General features: G+C 36.2%; 1 protein-coding gene across 1 annotated transcript; it reads left to right on the top strand.

Moving 5' to 3' along the window:
• Positions 1 to 11,566: 11,566 nt before the first annotated feature.
• LOC131335125 (cytochrome P450 716A75-like) lies at positions 11,567 to 19,440 on the top strand. The gene is made up of 4 exons (XM_058370343.1): positions 11,567 to 12,187; positions 14,031 to 14,425; positions 18,255 to 18,442; positions 18,786 to 19,440. The coding sequence occupies exons 1-4, from the start codon at positions 11,634 to 11,636 to the stop codon at positions 19,086 to 19,088; spliced, it is 1,440 nt and encodes a 479-aa protein (XP_058226326.1). The 5' UTR covers positions 11,567 to 11,633; the 3' UTR covers positions 19,089 to 19,440.
• The last annotated feature ends 816 nt before the right edge of the window (positions 19,441 to 20,256 follow it).

Genomic DNA, 20,256 nt, shown 5'->3' with positions numbered 1-20,256 from the left:
TGTAATCGGGCTCGTATCGCATTGGATAGAGCTCGGTTCGGTGTATTTAGCTCGGTTGGGATTCCGGAAGCTAGGGCTTGCATAATCTCTTTGGTTTCGGCTTGGATACTCGAGGTAGGGAATTCTACCTCTCTTTATATGTTTTATGGGTGATTTGGTGCTTGAATCGTGCTTGTAATGTCGTGTTTAAGTTTGGATTGAAAATTCGTAGTTGCTGTTAGAATTGTCTGTTTTTCCTAGATTCCTACCGGTAGGCCCGTCCTTTCTACCGGTAGAACGTTGTTACTTTACCAGAAAATCGATTCCCTACCGGTAGGAGCCTTTTCCCTACCGGTAGAACAATTGAGAAATTTCTTCGTAACCAGCTCAAACGTACAGCAGCAGCTCAAAAGCTGCTCAACGTATCGAACTTCTACCGGTAGGAATTCCATACCTACCGGTAGGTCAAGCACAAATTCGAATGTTGACCTTTCTGTTTCCAAGTTCTACCGGTAGGACTTGCTTGCCTACCGGTAGGTTGCGTGAATTGGAGTTTCTACCGGTAGGACTTGTTCACCTACCGGTAGGTCTAGGTTCTACCGAAATGTTGGCCTTTCTGTCTTCAAGTTCTACCGGTAGGACTTGCCTGCCTACCGGTAGGAGACTAGGAGTTTGAGTATCTTTCAGCTGCTTCCTTGAGCTGCTGCAGTATCTTTCAGCTGCTTTCCTATATCCTTCAACTCGCGTGTCGAAGCTTTTCATTGACTCTATTGGGTTCGTTTACGCATCATTTCTAGTGTTTGGAGAATAATACATATTTCATACCTAAAAACATGCCCGATGGACTTGAATGAACTTATTGAGTTAATTATCACGGAAACTAGGATCAACGGATTGACTTTAATGGATTACGAATATAATGTGATATGCTACCGCCTAATTTGAACTGAAAACCGCAGTGAGTAGTTGATGCGTGGGTCATGGGTTTAACTTGAAGTAAAAGGTTAGTAGATCGCTTAAAGGGGAATTAATGACGGTTTCAGAACATGTGAATGATAAGATGACAGAAACGGTAGCTAATCAATGAAACGAGAAACATGTAATGTAAGGATTGATTTCTGTTGAACCTGAAGCTGGGAACAAAACATGTGATCAAATGTACGGGGCCTAAAGAACCCGGAATGAAAATCGGATATACGGGGTCCTGAGAACCCGGAATGAGAATTGGATGTACGGGGTCATTATCACCCGGAATGTAAATTGGGTATACGGGGTCCTAATGCCCGGAATGTCTTTTGATTGATATCGTGATGCGACGATGTGAAGGATTTCTTGTGTGCCCATCAAGGATCCATAGGGAACTTATGAGATACTAAGCGGTTGTAACGTAACCATATGAGGTGGATGCGTGAAGATCGAAAGATGAGTAAAAATGAATTCGAAGGACAAAGATAGGTTAACTGTCAAGAGTGAAGTGTTCGTTTACGTTCTAAATTTCTAATATAGTACTTGTGTCTCATCCATGCTCCCTTTGTTATTCGAAAGTCTATGTTTCATCGACATCTTTCATCTCATTTGCACATAGAGTTTGCGTAGACTTTTCTACTGGGCTAGTGTAGCTCAAGCCTTATATTATTTTCAGGTGCTAACCCGGAACCATAGCTTGCATTGCTTGGCGTGCTTGGAGTGTGGACATTATTTTTGAAAGTTAACCGAAGGAGTTGCCTATTCATCTTTGTAAATTTATTTTGAAAGATGTATTTGTAACTAAAATTGTAATTCTTTTGACTCGAAATATTGTAACCACTAATTCTTTTTCGAACTTCGCTACTTATGATAATCTGGGGCCGTCGAGCCAATGTTGTAATATGTTGGAACATTATGGACTTGGAAGCTTAATTGAGGGAATGGGAACACAGTGATCTTTTGGGTACAGTACGGATATTTGTGAGTATTTTTATTATGAAAATCATTTATAATTATGTTAAAATTCGAGGACGTGACATTATGGCTATTCAAACCATTTACAGTCAGAACAGATTGTGAAGCAATTGTTAAATTTCATAAGCTTCTCAACGAGAAAAAGATTAGCACTCGTAGATGGCTTAATTTTGTTGATACAATAATAGGTAATGGTTACACAGTAGAATTTGAACATATTAAAGGAAAAGAAAATACTTTAGCAGATTATTTATCCAGAGAGATAAATGCTAACATTCTCAATTTTTCAGATGGCATCTTCCAGCAATATAACCAGTTCAACCAGAACAGATCAGAAGTTCTTAACCTTTGGGAGTGTGACTCTCAGAGTCTTTCCTGAACAATCCAGATCCAAATTCAGGTACCTCATCCACAATATCAGTGAGGAACAGAAGTGTCTTCTAGATAATCTCTGGGACTCTCACAAAGATGTTCCTAGATTTTTAGGTTGTTTAAATGCTTTAAATATTTTCTTTAATCAACAAAATGGGTCAAACCCAACAAAAAGATTTTCATTTTATTGTGTAGCTATAGGCCGTGTCCCAGGAATTTATTCCTATTGGCCAGAAGTTTTAAAACAGGTAGACAGAATCCCTTCCTCAACATGGAAAGGTTTTCATACCTTTGCAGAAGCAAATCAATGGGCAAATCGCACCATTGGAAATAATTTTTATATTTCAGAGTCCTCCAGAAGATTAAATACTCAAGCAGCCCTTGAGATTGCAGGTTTTGAAAATAACCAAGTTTTCAACCAACCACCTTCTAATCAGCCATTTGCTCGACAAATAAGATTTTGTGGTCATTGCGAAACAATGACTGGAAATTTTAGACTTTTAAATAAGAAAAATCAAGTTTTTGAACAAGCCAATCAACAGTTAATCAATAACCAGAGGAGGCTTGAAGAAGAAATAACAACTCTCAAAAAGAAGTTGTTAGAATCAGAAAAAGAGCTCAAGAAGACTAGAAGCCCTTTTACCCCACTGGTAAAAGTGAGAAAGCAGTCTTCCCCACTGGAAGATGAAGAAAAGAGTGAGTGGAGTAAGGAATATGATCCTATAGAGCTTTTGCAATCAAAAGCATTCACTTTTATTTCAAAACTTCCCCCAGATGTTATCAACCATATTCAGCACTTAGCCAGACAAGATAGAGCTCATTTCCAAGAATTCTTATTCTCAGAGCTGATCAAGATCAACCAGAATGAAGGTTGTATTCCAGGACTCACTATTTCCTAGAAAACCCTCTATTTACAAGAAAAAGATGTTGTTCCCTGTCCAAAGATCAAACCAACTTGCATTCAAACACCTTTGGAACGGATGACCTGTACGTGTCAACTCATTTACAGCATCCCTATGGCCAACATAAACATGAAGCAGTTCAAACCCTTTTATCTTAATTTCAAAGATAGAAAGGTGGAAATCACAGAAGTAACTCTTTTGGATTTTGGATATATTCAACAAATTATATTCCATGACCCAGAAGACACTTATAGATTTGGAAGGAAAATTGCAGCATGTGTTCTCAATTCTATGGTAGAACAAGGTACAGCAGTTAAAGCCGTCGTGGAATCAAAACTTCCAGAATGGACTCCTACAGGACAGCTTATTCCTGCTTTCCACAATATTCACATTAACACAAATCCTGCAAATACCATCCTTAGAAGAATTTATCATTGTGATAATGATGCCCCATGGATTTGCGAAACAAATTCAGTAAGAAAGCAGATCAGGCATGCCATTGCCTTCACTATAGCCGAAGGATTTCATTATGACAGTCTGTATGATTATGGAAAGGCACCATTAGTATGTGAAGACCTATTTCAAAAAATTAGGTCCAATGATCACATTCCAGAATTAAAGTTTCATTTTGAAACAGGATACGATAACTTAGTCAGATATTATTTGGAGCAAAAGGACCAGCAAAGAGCCATGCTAACAGGAGAAGATTTATCCATTCCATCCAACCACGGAGAAGAAGAGGATTATGATTTTGATGACGAAGCCATTCATAATCTCAACAACACCATGGAAGGATAAAGCAACAACAATGGTATCCCACCATGATTGACAGCAACCCTGTCATCACATGGGTCGATACTGTATGAAATTGGAGGTATTTGCCGAAAGCAAAACTGACAAGCAGTTCCAACCACTCTCCACCAGCCGGATAGCTTTTACTATTTCAACTACCTTTCACCAGACAGACACAGATAGTCCAGCTACTTTTGGGTTATTAGTCTTTGTGATAATAGAGTGTCGGTCTTCTTTTTCAAAAAGAAAGTTGAAAGATGTGACGATGCGGGCCAGAGATCACGCGGCATCTACTATTCTCTCTGAAAAACCGGATCACTTTTCTTAGTAGGTTGCCAGTCATAAAACTTTAGGACTGTCTATAAATAGATAAGAGTCTTTCATTTGTAAGCACGACTCTCCTAGCACTTGAACACTTGCTATCCATAAGCATTTGTTGCAATTGTAATTGGTCGAGTCAATCCTCAGCAATTGAGTCTTTGTAATCAGCAGTAATAAAATTGTAAGTTTCTCTTCAGTTCTTTATTGTTCTTTAGGGACTCCCGAAAGGGAAAACCCCTATGATCATAAATAATATGAATACTGTATGAATTATATATTTGTGTTACCCAAAGAATTTTAATCCAGTTTTATAATCACTAATACCTCAAAACCTCAAAGTTCCAAAGGAAAAATAACTTCAGGCCTTTAAACCATAAAGCCTTCTTGAGTCTTGTACCCGTTTTGCCAAGGTGGCGTTGAGGGAATAGTATTCGGAGGTAGGTTAGGAAGGAAAATAAGAAATTTTTCTGAATAAAATTTTGACACCTAAGAGGTAAATGATAATAAAAGAAAGATTAGTCGATGGGTAATATGATATATAATTTTATACAGTTCTCAGTTTATTTTAAACAGTTTATCTGGATCATGTGGTGGTAAGTACCGAGTAGGATTTACAAATATTTGATCACAAACCTTCTGTATACATGAACAAGAGAGAACTTATTCTAATTCATATTCATAGATTAAAAGAAGAAATACATCTTCAGAATTTCTTAATAAGTACACTTTTAAGAACACCCATATACACTCACAGACCTAGATATAGCACCACTCTTACCAGATTTATAAGAAAGGAACAGGATAAGCTTGAAGAGTTAGAAAACCAGTTAGCAGAAGCAAAACTTCAGTATCACAGAGCAAGACCATTCCAGAATTAGAACTAAACCATAATAGTTTAAAAGATAAAGGTATAAAAGTGTAATTAGTTACATTTATCTCTACCAGAATCCCTACCAGTATCTCTACTCATAGCAGAATTGTTAATTAATACTACTTAGTGACGTAGGGACCGGCTGAGGAAATGCGTAGTGATGAGCCGAGCTGTTGGTTTCGAAAAGCGAAGCAAGAGAACACCGTGCGTTGGGGGTAACCGAAAAAAGTAAATAAATAAACTCACCTCAATTCTTGTTATGACCTTTCGGAAGCAGAGTGACGGGGGATGGGAGAGGAGAGAGGAAAAGAGTAAAACAATGAAATACAAAACTGTATATTGATTTGCCTTCGATTTGCATTCTTACCATAAATAAAGTGCATTTTATTTATTGCTGTGCATATTGATTTTGTCGTGCACACTGTCATTTTGCATTCTTACCATAAATAAAGTGCATTTTGTTTATTGCCGTGTATATTGATTTACAGTCTTACCATAAATAAAGTGCATTTTGTTTCCATCCATTTTGCCGTGTATATTGAGTTGTCTTTGATTCCATAAATAAGGTGCAATTTATTTCTCTCTCTTATCCCTAATGAATTGGAAAATGAAATAGTATTAGAGAACATATTTACAATATGTGCCAACTTGAAAAAAGAAGAAAAATGAGAAAGTGATGTGACCACAAGATACATAAATTCTACTGGAGAAACTTATTTACGGTTTCGCGCAATCTCACTCATCTATTCGCGTAATTAATGGTTGAGATGTGTGTTCAATTTTGACCGGTAAAATCAAAATTGGTTTTCAATCTGGAACGTTCAATATACTTTTGGACACGCACAATTTAGCACCGTAAATTTGTCTTTACGGGATGCTCCGTAAAGAAGTTTTTATCAAAAAAAAAATTTATCGGCAAAAGAATTTTATTAGAAACTCGATAAGGGTATATCAAGAAGGAGAGGGCGAGCACCATTTATACATGATATATTATAAAATTGTAGTTGTACTTGGTGGGAGAGGGAAGTAGGTATTTACAAAAAGGTAACATACAAAATATATACTATGGTTCCGTTTGTTTGGGCGTAAAATGTTTTCCAGTAAAATGTTTTACCGATTTTCCGGTGTTTGGTTGTATAAAAATGAGGATAATATTTTACATGTAAAACATTTTCCATCAATTGGATGAAAATGACTTACTCTCAAATTTTCCGTAAGTTATTTTCCGAAATAAACCCGCTGCCTTCTACTATAGTTCCCACTGCTCAATTTCATCAATCATCAGTCCTGACCCATGTTCAATTTCAATATTCTTAAATCTCACCACCGTATAAGCCCCCCCTCTCTCTACACTATTTTGTCTATTTTTTGAAAGTAATTTTCAATTGCCAACCAAACACAGGAAAATAAGAATTTGAAATTTGTTTTCTGAAAAAATATTTTACATGGAAAACATTTTACATTGTAAAACATTTTACGTCGAAACAAATGGAGCCTATATAAAAAAAATTCTACCAGATTGGTGGTGTTATCTATCTGTAGTGGTAGCACCTGTATAACTTTTAAAAAAAAATACACCCGCTTTTATTTTCAAATAATAAAAAATGTACAAAAATTCATCTCAACTAATAAAATTCATATCCCTCTCTTTTTTTCAACATTCAAAAATAAATAAATTCAAACTTACCCCTAACCTTCAAACTCCTTCTCTATAAAAAAAAAATTTATTTTTAGTTTTTAAATCTCTGAGAGTTATTCTATCCTATGTACCGAGGGATTTTTTGGTCGTTGGATTTGAAACCAAAAAAAAAAATTCACACAATTAAACGGTCGAAAAACTCCTCGGCAAAGAGACAAAAATTAGAAATAGAGGAGATCAGACCCCGGTTAATACCACTACATTTTTTCATACTTTCGTTTATGGTAATGAATCATGGACTCAGGGATGAAGCCAAGGAGGGGCCAGTAGAGGCGGTCGCCCCTGCAAAAAGAAAAAAAAACTATACTTATTATATGTAAGTAGTTAAAATCAAGTGGTAGTAAGTAGTTAGTAATCTTTGAAATATAAGAATACCAACGTTAATTTCTAAACACTACGGGTTAAATATAACAAAACATAAAATTTGAGGGTTAACATAGTGAGTACTCAATTATTTAACTTCCAGTTTTACCCACAAAAATTCTCAATCGTTAAGAGGGTTTCACACATTTTCTTCTCTCTGCCTAAAAAATCTCCATGGCACACTAGACCTCTCCCTCTCGGCCCAAGAATCCCACATCGTCAAGACTTTGAAGACAATTTCGAGAAAATAAGAACCTAGGAGAAGAGATTTCGGGAATCCTAAGTAATCTTGGTGAAGTCTAAGTCTATGAAATGTATGAATACTAGACTCTGCAACAGGACGAGGGATGAACTTTTAACAAATTTTTAAATCACTTACTTAGAGAAGGATATTGCGAAAATGTTTGATTTCAATTTTATCATCGATGCTTTAAATGACATAAAAGAGCGCCGAGTGCAATTGAAAATGCCTTGTTTTACTAGATAGGCTGAGGTAAGCCATTAATGCTTTTGCAATATGTTAATTTATAAAAACCATAATTAAGTATGGAGTGTTGCTATTTTGTACATTTTTTAGTTTTAATGTATTCACGTTGTTATGCACGTTTCATTTTATTTTTTTGTCTCGCATACATGATCGCTCTAGTATAGTGAAATTCCTAGCTCCGTCCCAGCATGGACCCGGGACCACATTTCGGGAAGGTGAGTGACCTAGGCATTCGGTCCATAAATAAATAATTTTTAAAAAAAAGGGTTCCCAACAGTACAACCGAAAAAACAGTTCAAAAAATAAAATCCGAAAAGACCCATATATCCCTCCACCAGAATTTGCCCACTCCATCATAAAGTACCAAACTTTTCACTTTGCTATTTCCCACCCACCTCCCCTGAAACGTTGCTGATTTAATTAATACTACTTGGTGACGTAGGTACCTGCAGAGGAAAGGCGTAGTGATGAGCCGAGCTGTTGGTTTGGACAAATAATAATTCAAATTTCATCTTGACAAGGGACGGACTTAAATTTACAAAAGTCAAGATGATATCTCTATTATTATTTATTGATTGTCAAACGAATGGCTAGAGTCACGTAGTACACTCATGTTACCATGTAGTACACTCCATGCACTACATGTTCCCAAGTATGGCTTATCTCCATTCCCTTAAATATGGATTCGGAGATCCTGTAATGCAGACTCTGTAGTAAGGCATTTGATCGTCCGTTTCTGCAATCGATGGTTCAGATTCACTAAAGCACTCTTACCGGTCAAAATTAACTCTTACGGTCTTACCGGTTAGAGATAACAAACATAATTGAACTATTGATTTTCAATGTACGATTCAGATGCATCACTACAAGATGCACTATAGGATCTCTGCACTACCTAATTTTCTTTTAGCAGGCGGATGAGAAAATGACGTAATACAAAAGGAGATTACGAAAACAATTTTTTAAATTCTCAAATAAGTACTTAAAAAATAATGACCTATTTCCAAACATAAAAATAATATGTTTAGGAAAATAAATTTTCAATTTTTTTTTGTAGTGTTTGATAGTTCTCATCAAAATCTATCAAACATGATCATATTGCATATTTTTAATTTTAGTAAGCCTATTGCTTTTAAACTTGAAAATTATAAATAATTATTTTTTGTAAGGGGAGAAAGCAGAACACACCCTAAGTTAGTACGATGGAGCAGTGTTACGTAAAAATATGAAAATGGAAAATGCTAAGGGCGGAGGATAATAGTTGAAATGTGCATTGATATCCAAGAAAGGTGTATTGATATTCATGAAATTGTGTCGATATTTGTGAAAATATACTAATATCTGTGAGATATATATTGATATCCAAAGTTGTTTGAACTTATAGCGTGCATATTATCCTCCGCCTAGTAAACAGAAGTTAGGAAGACTGTATTAAAAATATCTCTAACAGAACCCTCAACTAATTAATGGTCATGTCAGCCTATCAAAAAAAATAAAATTTAATGGTCATGTCTTAAAGTACTCTATCAAAATCTTGAGACACAGTTCCACCATTTCATTTCTTTTTATCTCCTCTTATGAATTGGAAATAATTTGTTACTCACCAACCCCAAAATTTTATAGTAGAAACTGATTTTCGCGCTCCATTTTTTACTGAGTGAAGTTATTGGTAACTTCATGAATAAAGTGGAGCGCCATCAGTAAAAAGTGAAGCGCGAAAATCAAAATCCTTATAGAAAGATTAATTGAGCTTATTTATTACCGTATTTGTACGTATTTTTATTTGTCGAACATGAGCTTCCAGTGCGTAAAATAAAACCAAAACGGAAACAAAGTTTACCAAATTCGAAGGATTTAGATTTTAGAGCTTAGAGAAGTTAATCAATATATAAAGGACTGTAATAATTTTTAGATTTCATCTACGAATACAATAATTAATAAATGAGTATATGATTAATGAAGAAGATCATTACAATTAGAAGTGATGAAATAATACAAGTTGCATAGTTGCGATGTAGGTCGTTGGTTGTGATGCATTTTATTCCGTTTCTTTTTAATCTTTGTAACTTCGGTTCGTTGATTAATAAAATTTTCTTTGCTGATAAAAAAAAAAAAGTTGCATAGACTTATTGAGGGCGCAGTAAAAATTTGTACTTGAAGTGCTAACTTTTCCAGTATATACTCGAGATGCCCTAAGATTTTTTAGGAATCCTTAAAAAGTAATAATGCCTTTCCCTAGTGGCTCAAAATGCGTGTCCTGCAATCTCATCTTAATCAGTTATTATTATACATCTGTCATATTACCATCATTTCAATCCCAAAATATCTACGAACACAATTTCGGACACAGAATTCAAAGAATGGTTTGGAACAAAGAAACACTAGAAGAACGAAAGCCGTGTGAATTCACAAGGACTCTATGGATAGGAGATATCCAAGTAATTATGAGGATTCAATGATATTTTCAATTCGAAGTTCTTAATTAGCATGATGAATTGGAGTGGGAAAATTCTTAATTGCCACGATGGAAGAATTCCGTCATCATTCGTCAGTTGGCGCGTATCATGTTCGGAGTCATTCGACATGAATGTGGACCCACATGCATTAAACAATTTTAAACACAGTTTTGTCTAAAATTGTGTTCTCTTCATTCAACAATTCAATTAAAAATTACATATTTAATAAGATCAGTGTGGAAGTTAAAAAAAAAAATTTTACTACAGAGCAGTGTAGGGAATGCAAGCATTGCAGCTCAAGGTTAAAACCCTAATGAGCCTATCTCGACATGCATTTTTTTCATCCATCCAAAAAGTTAGGATCTGGATCCTCTCTAGTCCAAAGATTTGGACTGGACGAGACAGTCCACATCGCGACCGTCCAAAGTTTTAGCTATTCACACTATTGGATGCTTTGTAGGGTCCATTGAAGATGTGCTAAAGAAATGAATAGATCTAATTCATCAAAATAAAATTCGTGCGAGTCCCACCCAGACTAGGGAATTAATGTTCAGGACTCCCTTTTAGTTAGACCAACCAAATTGCTCTCATTTATATTTTGCCAACCATTGATAAATCATTCATTACTTTCATCTTGTCATCCCAACCAGAAGTTTTTGGGTGCAAATTGGGTACTAGGTGCGGTACCCAACGAGCATCCGAACCATCCAAATGTCTTTTGAAAGTATGGTTCAAATTATAGAAACTTTATGTCCATTTCAAAGCCAATTGGCAATGAGTGAAGAGGTCTCAGATGTTATTAAGTGATCACCCATTCCACTCCCAAGCAATGTGGGATTCTATTTTCTTAACATCCCCCCTCACGTGCAGCCGCATTTGAGATCTGTCACGTGTGGCCACTTTTGGGTCCTATCATCGTGCAGCCTTTTTGCTGGTCTGTCATCGCGGCATGTGGATTGTTAATTTTTAAAATGTGGAGTGGAACGGGCTCCACTCTGATACCATGTAGAAACTTTATATCCATCTCAAAGCCAATTCGCAATGAGTGAAGAGATCCCAAATGTTATTAAGTGATCACTCATTCCACTCCCAAGTAATGTGGGATTCTATTTCCTTAACACAGATCAGAGCACTCTTTCTCCTACTGAGCCAACCACTCTCTCTCTCCTCTTTCTTGGCCTCTAAAATCCTGACCGTCCAAAACACATTTGAATGGCTCGGATGTGCGTTCAAGTACCACGTGAACTATACCTTATTTTTGCACCAAAAATTTCTCCATTAAAAATTTCTCCATTCCAACAACCCACGACACCCCTTCAACGGAGACAAAAAATAAATAAATACATAAAATAAAATAAACCTTTCTACCTATATATGTTCCTTCAATATCCTCATTCTCATTTGCCAAAACTCACTCACTGCTGCATTTTTTCTTTGACACCAATTAGGCATGGAGCTCTTCTACGCCTCTGTCCTCTGCCTTTTCGTCCTCCTAGCCATTCTCTCCCTCCACTTCCTCATCTCCTCTAACCCTAAAAACCTTAAAAACCTTCCACCCGGCCAAACCGGGCTCCCAGTTATTGGCGAGACCCTCCAGTACCTAGCGGCCGGGTGGAAGGGCCACCCTGAGAAATTCATATTCGACCGCGTATCCAAGTACTCGTCCTACGTCTACAAAACCAACCTCATGCGCGAGCCCACGGTGGTCTTCTGCGGCGCTGCGGCCCACAAGTTCTTGTTCTCCAACGAGAACAAGCTCGTCCAGTCGTGGTGGCCCAGCTCCGTCGACAAGATCTTTCCCTCTTCGAACCAGACCTCGTCGAAAGAAGAGGCCATCAAGATGAGGAAAATGCTGCCGAATTTCTTCAAGCCGGAGGCGTTGCAACGGTATGTTGGGATCATGGACACCATCGCGCGGCGCCATTTTTCCGCGGAATGGGAAAATAAGGACCAGATAGTCGTTTTCCCGCTCTCCAAGCGCTACACATTTTGGCTCGCGTGCAGGTAGTGGTGGTTCTTTTTTTTTTTCCTATTTGGTAATTTTTATTTAGTAGTGTACGTATAATTTATAAATTAGTACAAAACCCAATTATCAGCCGGGGTTTTTTTTTTTTGGTAAACATTTATCAGCCGGTTTGAGTCCGGATTGGCCGTACTACACATGTAGTGCGCGGTGCACTACAGCACTCCCGGGTCCGTTCGAGCCTCCTATTTGAGACTTATAATTAACGTAGAAATCCATTAACTTGATAATGCTATGCATCTCACTTAAAATAATTTATTTCAGCGTTTTGATACGTAAAATTCTTCATTAAAATGTTAATATTCTCGTTTACGTAACATAACTCTTTTCCATTGTTAATAGGCTTCCATTATAAATTAATTATCTCACCTAGGATTTTTTGTGATTTCGGAATATTAATGATTTTTTCAAATTTAAGATAAATAAATATACACACTTGTGCATATGTATACTAGCGTTTGTACCCGTTCGATATACGGGATAAAAAAAATTACGTTAGCTTTTTTCGGCTCTGTGCATCAAACGGACACAACATTGGTTAATAAAAAGATAGTTTAATATTTTTCGATCTGTGTTCGATGCACGCTCGCATTGGTTTCATTCTATGAACTGAAAGACATAGTCGTGTAAAAATGAATTTAGAGTACCAAGTGACGATGTCCCAAGAGTATAGTATAATTTTTTCTCAATATTTAACCCTAACATCTCTCTCTCCCTCTCCCACGTTTTCCTCTCTCCCCCACGTCTCTCTCTCCACCCACGTTTCTCTCTCTCATTTTTTCTCTGTCCCTCCCCACCCACGTTTCTCTCTCTCTCATTTTTTTTTTTTTTAAATCTCAAAATTCTAAAAATTTAGGAATGAGGATTGAGAGACTTTTGGCTTCAATTAAATTTGTATAGGATATTGATAGATAGATAGATGGATGATAAATAGATAGATTAGATAGATGTGATGATTAAAAATAATACTGTGTATCTTTGTGTGTACACGTCATGTGTACTATAATACTCCCTATGTCTCAAAATCTTTGGATTTTTTTGATATTTGTGTCATTCTTTAAACTCTTATATCTTCGAATACGAATTTTTAAAAATATACAATATGGATCTTGTTTGATAATTTTCGATTAAATCTATAATACAAAATTTTCAAAATTATGAAAAATATCATAAATTGAGAGATATAAGAGGAATGACACAAATATTAAAAAAATCAAAGATTTTGGAACTGGGGGAGTGGGAGTTCCATAAATGCTACCGTCCTAGAAATTGATCACAGAAATCTCCTTGAATTCTGACCATGCATATGATTGAGCCCCTCAATCTTTTGTACCTGAAATTTAGGGTCCAATCTTAACTTTCCCGAAAATCCATGTCTCACTGTGCTAAGGGGTTTTTCGGCCATTGAATTGTGCAATTTTTCTTTTGGTTTTTTAAATCCAACGGTTGGAAAATCTTTTCTGCACAAGGCTTCCAGCACAGAAAATCCTACCTCCGGAAATTTGGTGTACTCATGTTTCAGCGTGTCTTTACCCATTGAATTGTTTGAAAATTTCAAGGAACATTAAAATTTGAACTTGACCAACTGCCGGAAATACATAGAAACAAAGATATGGAAAATTTTGGGTACAGAGGACTTGAGCTCGTGATTGAGATACACTTGAACGTGTAGAGCTTACACACCCGAATGAATATTTTCAGATTGGGTTTTAAAAAATGAGTATGGAATTTCTTACATCGAATTCCGGTTTAACCCGATCCATTGACCGGCCTAGTTGCGATCTTTGAATAACACTCCTTTCACCGTGGACCTTGGGCGTGCAGGATATTTCTAAGCATTGAAGACACCAAAGACGTAGACAAATTCCTAGAGCGATTCAACTTACTGGCCGAGGGGCTACTTTCGCTGCCCGTGGATTTACCCGGGACACCGTTCAACCGGGCGATAAAGGCGTCGGATTACATACGGAAGGATCTGGTGGGGATCATAAAGCGGAGGAAGGCGGATTTGGCGGAGAAAAAGGCATCACCGACGCAGGATATCTTGTCACACATGCTCTTGACAGCGGACGAGGACGGGAAGTACATGAAGGAGAGTGATATTGCTGATAAGATATTGGGGTTGTTGGTTGGTGGCCATGACACGGCTAGCTCTGCTTGTGCTTTTATTGTCAAGTATCTTGCTGAGTTGCCTGAGATCTATCATGGAGTTTACCAAGGTAATTTATAGTCCTAACAACAAACTGATTAGTAGTGATCTCTTCCAGGATTTTAAATCGCAATATCGGAAAATGTTAACGGTATTGTTGATTCGGTTGGATCGTACCAGCCGATACGTAAAAAAATGTAGGTATCGGAGGACCAAAATCTCATCACGTAACCGCCTTTAGATAGTATGTATGAATTCAATTTTCTTACAGTTTATACACACTATCGTTGTAAGGAAATTAGTTAATCGAAAATCACTATAACAATCTGATTGAATTATATTTGTCTTGAAAAAAAATAGACGATGGAGCTTTTCTCATGCCTATTAAAGGGTCCTACGTATAATTATCAATACTGAACCATTGTCCAAAACAAAAACAAAAAAAACAAAAAAAAAGTCAATATTTAACCATGGTTAATTAAGGACTTAAGGTTTTTCATTTGGGTTTTCTTTTCCCTATAACGTTATACCTCGTTCCAGAGCACTTTCTTAAAAAACAAATACTTATTTCACATTTTAAAATTCAAAAATAATGTAAATAAAAAATAATTTCTTTTTTTTTTGCACCATTTAAAAAATCTCATCAAGATCTTTCAAAAAAAATCCATATTGCATATTTTTATATTTCCGTAAGCCCATTATTTTTTAGCTTAAAATTGCATTCTTAAAAAATAATGACTTATTTCCCGTTCTAGAACAGGGATGGTTTTGCTAACATCAGTCCACTAGGCAATGGATAATCCACACTAAATTCCAAAAAAGTTAAGAGTTTCAATTTACTTTGGTATCCCTACCCTTTTAACTTCTGGATATCTCTAACCCTTTAATAGACATCAATGCACTTTTTACATGTGAACCATTGCTTGTTGATTTGAGGTTAGCATTTTCTTTTTCTGAATAGGAAACTTGTTAATTACGAACATCCAGCTAACTGGAAAAAAAAATATAAAAGAAAATATTTCCCAAAACAAAATTAACTGGAAAAAAAGCGTGATAATTAAAGGAGGTTAGGGTTCATGAAACCAAATATATGTGACTTAATTGGTTACCCAAAAAAATGCACGGCATAATAGAAAACCATGTGAGTCGGACCATTTCTTGAGTTGGCTCGGGTGACTCAGTCCAAAGTGTGTTATTAGTAGTATTAATCATACTGAGTCCAAATTGAGTCAAAGGGTACTTCAATTTTATTTTTGCTCCCTCCCTCCATCCCATTTTCATTGTTCATTTTTGAATTGCTTATATCTTTCAATTTATAAGATCCCGTTCGTTTAAGGGTTTTGAATTTTTTATTCTAATCAATCCTATTTCTTTTCAATCAGTCTACTATTTTTCATAATTTTGAAAACTTTGTATTATAGAACTAATCAAGATCTATCAAACAAGATTCATATTGCATATTTTTCAAGATACACATTAAAAGATATAGGCAAAAGACATAAAAGAAAAACAGAATAATGGACAATAAAAATGAGACGGAATGAGTATTTTTTTTGAACATCTATCTCAATTTAGAACAAACAGATCTCAATACAACAGTAGATGGGGATCTGCATGAATTTTAACTCTCTCAGGTCTTCAATGAAGTATTAATCATTGTAGTGTCCTTTTGTCAGTAACTCGTAGCATTTCTTTAAAGAGAAAAACTTTTTTACCGGAGCTACCAGTATAAATAAAGTTTACAGTACTCAATTGTGCACATCCAAAGGTGTTTTGGACGGTCCGGATTTTAAAAAAACTAGAATAGTTAAAGTTTTTTTTAAATCCGGATAATTGATTACCATAACGGATGGTTGAGATTGGGCAAAGCCGTGAATAAGTTTCTCTCTTCTTTAAATAATAGTAATTCTTTTTTTTTAAATAATACTTTAGTAATTAAGCTGATTTGTCAACTTTTTTACTCGCTGTAAATTATCAAAACTTTACAAGCTTTTAGAAACTGTGCTCAATTACAAGTTGAAGTTTGATTATTATTTTTAATTACTTGATTGATCTCAACCGAATTTTAGTCGTCGAGGTCGAATAGTTTTGTGAACTTATCATCTTATCGAGCCGAGTACTAAGATGTTCATGTTAGGTTCAAAAACTTGATGAATTGTAAGTTTGTGGACAAATTGGTCTTGTTTATGTCAGAGACCAAATGAAACAATTTATTAATCCATTTGTCTAAGATAAATCAAAAAAGTTAAAAAGTTACACAAACAAAAAGAAGAGAGAAAAAAAAAAGCAACATCATCTAAAAATGGATTTTGGATATTTTGTAATGAGTAAACTTTTACCCTCTGATCATAACATTTTATTGCTTGGATTTGTCTCGTCTAGATGAATCGTGAAAACAAAAAATTATGCAAACCAACAAAAGCTCACAAAAAGACCCAAAAAAATTGGAAATAAATAAATTTAGTCCCAAACTTAGCCTAAATTCATTTAACAACCTTGAAGAGAGAGGAATCATGTGGTTGTTGACGTGGTTTTTTGAAACCTTCTTGGTGTGGATTAGAAAATGGAAATTATGTGACACTCATTTTCAAGGCTTCAATTATTTCGATGGCCATGGGCCAGGCTCTGATTATTTGATGACCGATGCTACCGAGCGATCCCTGTCAAGCACATTCGGATCGTCCATCTCGATAATCAATTAATAGTTTGGATTAAAAAACGAACTCTTCCAAGAAGAGTTTGGCCAGGCTCTGATTATTTGATGAACTATGCTGCCAAACTGTCCCTGCCAAACGCATCCAAACCGTCCATCTCGGCAATCAATTAATGGTCTGGATTGAAAACAAACTCTTCCAGCGAAGAGTTTAACTCTTCCTAGAAGAGTTCGTTTTTTAATTCGGTCCGCTAAAAACACTTTTGGAGGATCTGGATGCACTCTGCACCCGCTCGCCAAGGTGCTTGACACCGTCCCCGGATCCGACCAATATAATTACTTGAGCAACTAGTATACATTTTTCCTTGAATAAGACAGTACAGTAAATTTTATATATATATATATATATATATATATATATATATATATATAGTCAGTCTCAAATGAGGGAGTCAACATTTTAACTAAAATGCGGACTTCCTCATTTCTCCCATTTCCCGATTGAATTTCGATGATCCGAGCCGCTCAATGTGTTCAAAACGTGATTTTAAGGGTACCCATGAGAAATCGGCAAAAAAAATGATCGGGAAGAGCTTCATCCAAGCAGTTTTTGTTTGAACCGTTCGATAAAAAATAAACAAAAACTGCTCGGATGAAGCCCTTCCCGATCATTTTTTTTTTGCTGATTTTTCGCGAGTACCCTTAAAATCACGTTCTGAACACATTAAGCGGCTCGGATCATCAAAATTTGATCAGGAAAGGGAGGTCCGCATTTTATTAAAATAAAGTGGTCCTCATAAGAGCAGGACTGTGTATATATATATCGGGGCGGTTCCGAGTACACTTAAAAAAATCCTCCAAATCTTAATCTCATACTTCCCGATCAAATTTTGATGATCAGAGCCGCTCAATGTGTTCAGAATATGATTTTACGGGTGCTTGCGAAAAACTGGCAAAAAAACTAACCGGGAAGGGCTTGATTTGAGCAGTTTTTTATTGAACCGTTTAATAAAGTTCAATAAAAAACTGCTCGGATGTAGCCCTTCCCGGTCATTTTTTTGCTGATTTCTTACGAACACCCTTAAAATCACGTTCTGATTACATTGAACGGCTCGGATCATCAAAATTCAATCGGAAACTTGGGGGGTTTTTTAAGGGTTTTTTTAAATGTCCCCGGAACCGCCCCGTATATATATTGTCTTTAAAAATATTTTATTCCTTTCTTCTTTTTTTACATGATGAACAGAGCAAATGGAGATTGCCAAATCAAAGGCTCCAGGTGAATTGTTGAACTGGGATGATATCCAGAAGATGAAGTACTCATGGAACGTGGCTTGTGAAGTGTTGAGGCTTGCTCCACCTCTTCAAGGAGCCTTCAGAGATGTGTTAACTGATTTTATGTACCAGGGCTTCTCTATTCCAAAGGGTTGGAAGGTAATTATGAATTTCTCTCAAAATTATTTATTTGTTTATTTGGTACGTAAGAGGGTGTAGGCCATAAGAAACAAAAACACTCGACTCCGTAACTCGACAGTAACTCGACGATCTCCAAGACCATCGCGGTTATTTCGCAAAGCCTCCAGCATGTCTGATGGCGCTTGATCAAACACATACTCAGACATGTTGTTTTGTCATTTTCGAGTAATTATATAGTTAGTGGTCTTGGGGAACCGCCATGGGTGCCCAAACACCTTTATCCACCATATTTATGTGAAGTCCATATACTTGATTGATCGTATACTTATGGGGTTTTTTCATTTTGGGGTATTGTGTGCAGATATATTGGAGTGCTCACTCGACGCATAAAAACGCCGAGTATTTCCCAGAACCTTATAAGTTCAACCCATCAAGATTTGAGGGGGCTGGACCTGCTCCTTACACTTTCGTACCGTTCGGTGGAGGGCCTAGGATGTGCCCCGGAAAAGAGTACGCTCGTTTGGAAATACTTGTGTTCATGCACAACCTAGTGAAGAGGTTTAGGTGGGAGAAATTGATTCCGGATGAGAAGATCGTTGTCAATCCCATGCCAGTCCCTGAGAAGGGTCTTCCAGTTCGTCTGTTTCCTCATAACAAAGCCTAAATTTTGTTTTTACTAAACTGTTACATCACACGGCCGGAACTATCATTTGGTGGTCTGGGGGCACAGCCGAGCTCAAGGGCAACGTTTCTCTCATGGTCGATGGCCATGTGGTGAAAATGGCTCGATTCAGACTGGATATCTCTCATGAATTACCCGTAAAAATTCTATTTACGTGTAAGCAGAGCCATGCTTGTCCTAAACTTCTTCTTCTTCTTCTTCTTTTTTCAGTTTTTGTTCCTGTTTATCTATAGAAATTTGTTGTTTCATTTCATTGAAATCCATCGTAAGTTATGTTCGGATCTTAAATTCATCCTAAAAGGAAAATAAAATCCAGGTTAGATTTTGTCACTAATTTTTTTCGTAAAAGATTTCGTGCGCATTTTATTTAGGAGTTCTCATTTTGTATCGGTTCTTCGAGGAGTTTTATTTTTGCTTTTAAACTTCAATTCCAATTTTTTTAGTTCAAAGTTTAATTCAAGGTTTCCATTTTGCCTAAGGAAAAAAATATTGTTTCTTACTTTTTGTTTTTTATGCCCTCCCTCCCATTTTGTTTGCTCGGTACTCTATTCTGGGATATGCCAAAATGTGTGTTTCTGACTCCCAAATATTATGCCCTCTTAAAGACTAAAAATAATTTTAAAAGTAAAGAATATAGAATTACACAAAATGGGAAGGGGGAGCAATAGGCATAGGACTTATTTGGTTTCAATAAGCCTTCATTTAGATTCTGATAATATTTCGCAGTTTACGTCAAGTGATTTAAAACTGTCTTGAATAATCAATTTTGTTCCCAAAAAAAAGAGCAGAGGTAGGACTGGCGGGGCCAGGATCTTCTCGAATTTCGTACTCGCTATGTCCTCGTTTGTTGGTTCATTTTGTCCTTTTCAATATCCCAAAAAATTATACTAGTTCAAAAGTAATGGCCAAAGGTTGATTAGTTTACTCTTTTATCATACCTTTTTGCCATTAATTCACCTAATATTACATTCCTCCTTCAAAAAATATATTTGGTCTTGAATTCACCTAATATTACATTCCTCCTTCAAAACTTCTCTTACTATTTTTATGAAATACGATATTCTTATAGGTACATGAGTATTCTAGTTACTAAAATGGAAAGAGAAAACTAATTTTTATAAAATGACTTGCACACTAATAAGCATGTTTT

This window comes from Rhododendron vialii, chromosome 1a (genome assembly GCF_030253575.1).
Source record: "Rhododendron vialii isolate Sample 1 chromosome 1a, ASM3025357v1".
NCBI classification, from domain to species: domain Eukaryota; kingdom Viridiplantae; phylum Streptophyta; class Magnoliopsida; order Ericales; family Ericaceae; genus Rhododendron; species Rhododendron vialii.
Note: the sequence above shows the minus strand (reverse complement) of the source record. Positions and strands in the feature narration are given on the sequence as shown.